Source organism: Gavialis gangeticus, unplaced genomic scaffold (genome assembly GCF_001723915.1).
Source record: "Gavialis gangeticus isolate Ggan-Ray unplaced genomic scaffold, GavGan_comp1, whole genome shotgun sequence".
NCBI classification, from domain to species: Eukaryota; Metazoa; Chordata; order Crocodylia; family Gavialidae; genus Gavialis; species Gavialis gangeticus.
In genome coordinates, this window is record NW_017729032.1 from 3038471 (window position 1) to 3041891 (window position 3421).

The 3421-nt window shown below is 38.5% G+C and overlaps 1 protein-coding gene across 5 annotated transcripts in view; it reads left to right on the forward strand.

Annotated features, from left to right (window-relative positions):
• Positions 1-3421, forward strand: part of EMSY (EMSY, BRCA2 interacting transcriptional repressor) — a 70851-nt gene that overhangs the window by 26246 nt on the left and 41184 nt on the right. For all 5 annotated transcript variants that reach the window (XM_019524946.1, XM_019524947.1, XM_019524948.1 and 2 more), the window contains one exon: positions 2836-3136. In XM_019524946.1, the coding sequence (XP_019380491.1) occupies positions 2836-3136 (301 nt within the window). The remainder of the gene's footprint in view (positions 1-2835; positions 3137-3421) is intronic.

Genomic DNA, 3421 nt, shown 5'->3' on the forward strand with positions numbered 1-3421 from the left:
CCCTTCCCACCTCCAGTTTAGACCAGGAATTGGCTTTTTTTTTTTTGTGGCTTTTTTTATGTGCAGATTGTGCGTTTACTTTGGGCCTTTCATACTATCTGTTCAGTTATTAAAAATGGGTGACGCATACTTACATTTGATTCCCTGATCTCAGATGGTGTCATTGCTCAGAAATATGAGCTCCAAAAGAATTTTGGGTAGTATGCTAATGAACGCTAACCCATCTGATACAAGGTTTTGCTTACCAGCAGATACTTGGCTTGTAGTAGAGTTTAACTTGGGGCAGCACGTTTGTTTGGATAAAAATGCTTTTTTGCATCAGAATATTTATGTCTGCATTTATATAATACACTTCAAGGTTGGTGTGACCCTCTGCATTTGTGATTAAGCTCAAATGGGCGTGCAATTCAATGAACAGTAAGAGTGCCATTCACAAATTCTGCATACATGTTTTTAGGATTGTGACATTTTTGCATGTTGAAGGAAAATTCATAGTTTCTGATAGTAGAGATTGTTGTTCCGGTATTCAGCTGTACTATTGCATAAAGCTGTTTGCACAAAAGTGATAACTGGTGCTGGTAGTCGAGGGACATGGCAATTGTTTTGCTTGGATCTTTATTTGGTACCTCTTTACACAACAAATCTGGGACCAAGCTTTTGGCACTTCTCAAAACAGACTGTCACAACATTTTCAGTGTTTAGCAATTATTATAGTTGAACAAAATAGCCTGTTTGCTAGCAAGCATGTTTCACTTGGTGTAAGTCACTATTTGAATGACTGTTCAGTGGTGGAAGGTGGCTATATACATTCAGCATTCACCACTGAATCCACGAGAAACTAGTATTTCGAAAATACAGTAGTCTTGATCCTTCTACTTAAGACTTGTACTCTCTTCAGAGTGCTTTCGGTGTGTATTACACGGTTAGAAATTAGACAGGGAAACAGTCTGTATGCTAATTTTGATGAAATGAGTGTTAATGGTATAAACAGGAACCTGTCTGTACACTACTAAACAATACATTAAACAAGTTCTGGGTTTTAGTATAGATATCTTGGCCTGCTTATTTCCCTGACAGCAACCACTAGTTGAAAAAAAGTTGTGGGGAGGGCTAGGGAAGGAAGGAAAAACTTTGAAAGTATTTGGAGTGTAAAGTATCATGGAAGGCTTTCATCGTAATGATACCCTTCTTTCCTTTCTGTATAGTTATATACAGTTCTTGCAAGGAAAAGTGCTTTGAGGGCCTATGAGATGGTACTAGTTTCTTTCTTATGACAAAAGAAAAAGCTTGTTGAGATGGCTGCAAGCTCCTTGCTGTTCCTGATGATCCTATTTCACAAAAGAAGAAATACACAAACAGGGACAGAAAAAAATGGGAAAAATAGAAAACACTCTTCCTGTCTCTGATACTGACTGACTTATAGCCTGCATGTCAGGCGTAGCATGTCATCTTACCAGCCACCCTGAGATTTGACAAACTTGTACCAGCATCAGGCTACCTGTGCTTTTGATTTGAGTCACTTTTCTTATCACAGGCTCACAGCAGCATTGTAGAAGTGACTTTTGCCAACTATTAGACAGAAGGCAAAAGGAGAAAAATAAGAAAGAGAAGAAATAAGGTGGGAAAGGAAAATAAGACACAAGGGAGAGAGGTAGGAACAGGAATAAAAGTCTCACCTTTCAACTGGTGAGCAGGATTTAGCTCACGCTGGTGGAGGTAGTGATGTCCTTGGTTCTCGCACGTTTTAGCCAGGATGTATTTGAGGATCACGGGAATGAAGACTCAGTTATATCATACCAACTGAACTTATGGCTGGAGTAGACCTACTAGTCCACAATTGTTATATGCTTCTTTGTGACCTTTTATGATATGTATATATTATATCAATACATAATTGATTTTTGTATGTTTCTTTTTAAGTGAATATACGTATGTAATAGCTTATATATTGTCAACACACACCACAAGGTCCAAAAAACCAGAATGATTAGACCATTAAACAACTAACTTTCCAAGTTAAGTGATTGCTAAATGGTAAAACTGACCTTTTGCAAGGTCAGAATGAATTTTAGGTCTTTCAGTGTCAAAACAGATTAGTGAGGCTGCAAATCACTCTCATTAGATGTAGCATTTATTATCTGCAGACAGATGGTGCCAAGAGAAGAAAGAACTTCCCGTCTTTTTGAAAACTTTATCAGAAGCCGCTTCTGAACCTAACACTTGGTTCTTCACTGATATTTATTGGAAATAAAGTTCCCTTGTGGTGGTGGGGAAATGTGGCGATAATCTTTTTGATCCATAAAGTGAAATGATCAGTTGTTCCCTAATTGTTTTTTTTTCTCTGTGATGCTATATTTCTCCTTTCCATTGTCAACCCTTGGAGTGTATGCAGGATTTGGGATAATGATACTCAAAGCCTTTCTAAAATACAAGATGTACAACAGTTCTATTTGAGAAAAACGGGCTCCAGGCTTTTGGGTGCTGTCAAATGAACTGAAGTAGTTTACATCTGTCTCTCTTGTTTCAGTTTGTCTGCAGACAACAATCTATATGCAACAGCAGTAGTGTTTTGTTCAGAATCGAAAAGCTACACACATACCCTTTTTGATGAAGTTGCATTCCCTTCAGAAATTGCAGGGCTAGTTATTCCTCCCGCAGCCAAGGGAAATGTCTCATTTTCTGCTAGCAAGTGAATGTGTTAAGGTCTGCAAGTGATCTCCCTAACCCAAGACCATTTAAATGAAATAGAACTGTGTCTGTCTGTGTAGTTTAATATAAGAAGTCCACAGCACTTCTAAATAAATACGAAGAATGAATGGATTTTTGTTTTTCCAGGTGATCATTGTAACCACTTCTCCAAGTTCAACATTTGTGCCCAACATTCTCTCCAAGTCCCACAACTACGCAGCAGTCACCAAACTTGTCCCAACGTCTGTCATTGCCTCAACTACTCAGAAGCAGCCAGTGGTTATAACTGCTTCTCAGTCCTCTTTGGTCAGCAGCAGCAGTAGTAGTAGCAGCACTAGTACCACCACCACCACCACTTGTTCCACTCCCTCCTCCACTGCAAATACTATTGCTGTGACTGCTGTAGTATCATCAACGCCGTCGGTGGTCATGTCAACAGTAGCACAAGGTACAGCAGTACTGTTATTTGTATAAAAGCTTTCTGACTGGTAGAGTATATTTTGTAGGCGTCACCCTTTCTATGTACTTTGTAAACACCTTGGAATTCAAAACATAGTTTAAAAGCATCTGGTTCTTAATGCTACTAAACCAGTGTAGTCTATAAAAACCCTCAATTAACCTGGCTTTTTTATCCCCACCACCCTTAAATGGTTATATACAAGTCTTTTTCAAGAAACTCTTACCAAAAGGTATTATATAAATATGTGTTCCAAGCAGAGTTTGCCTGAAATAT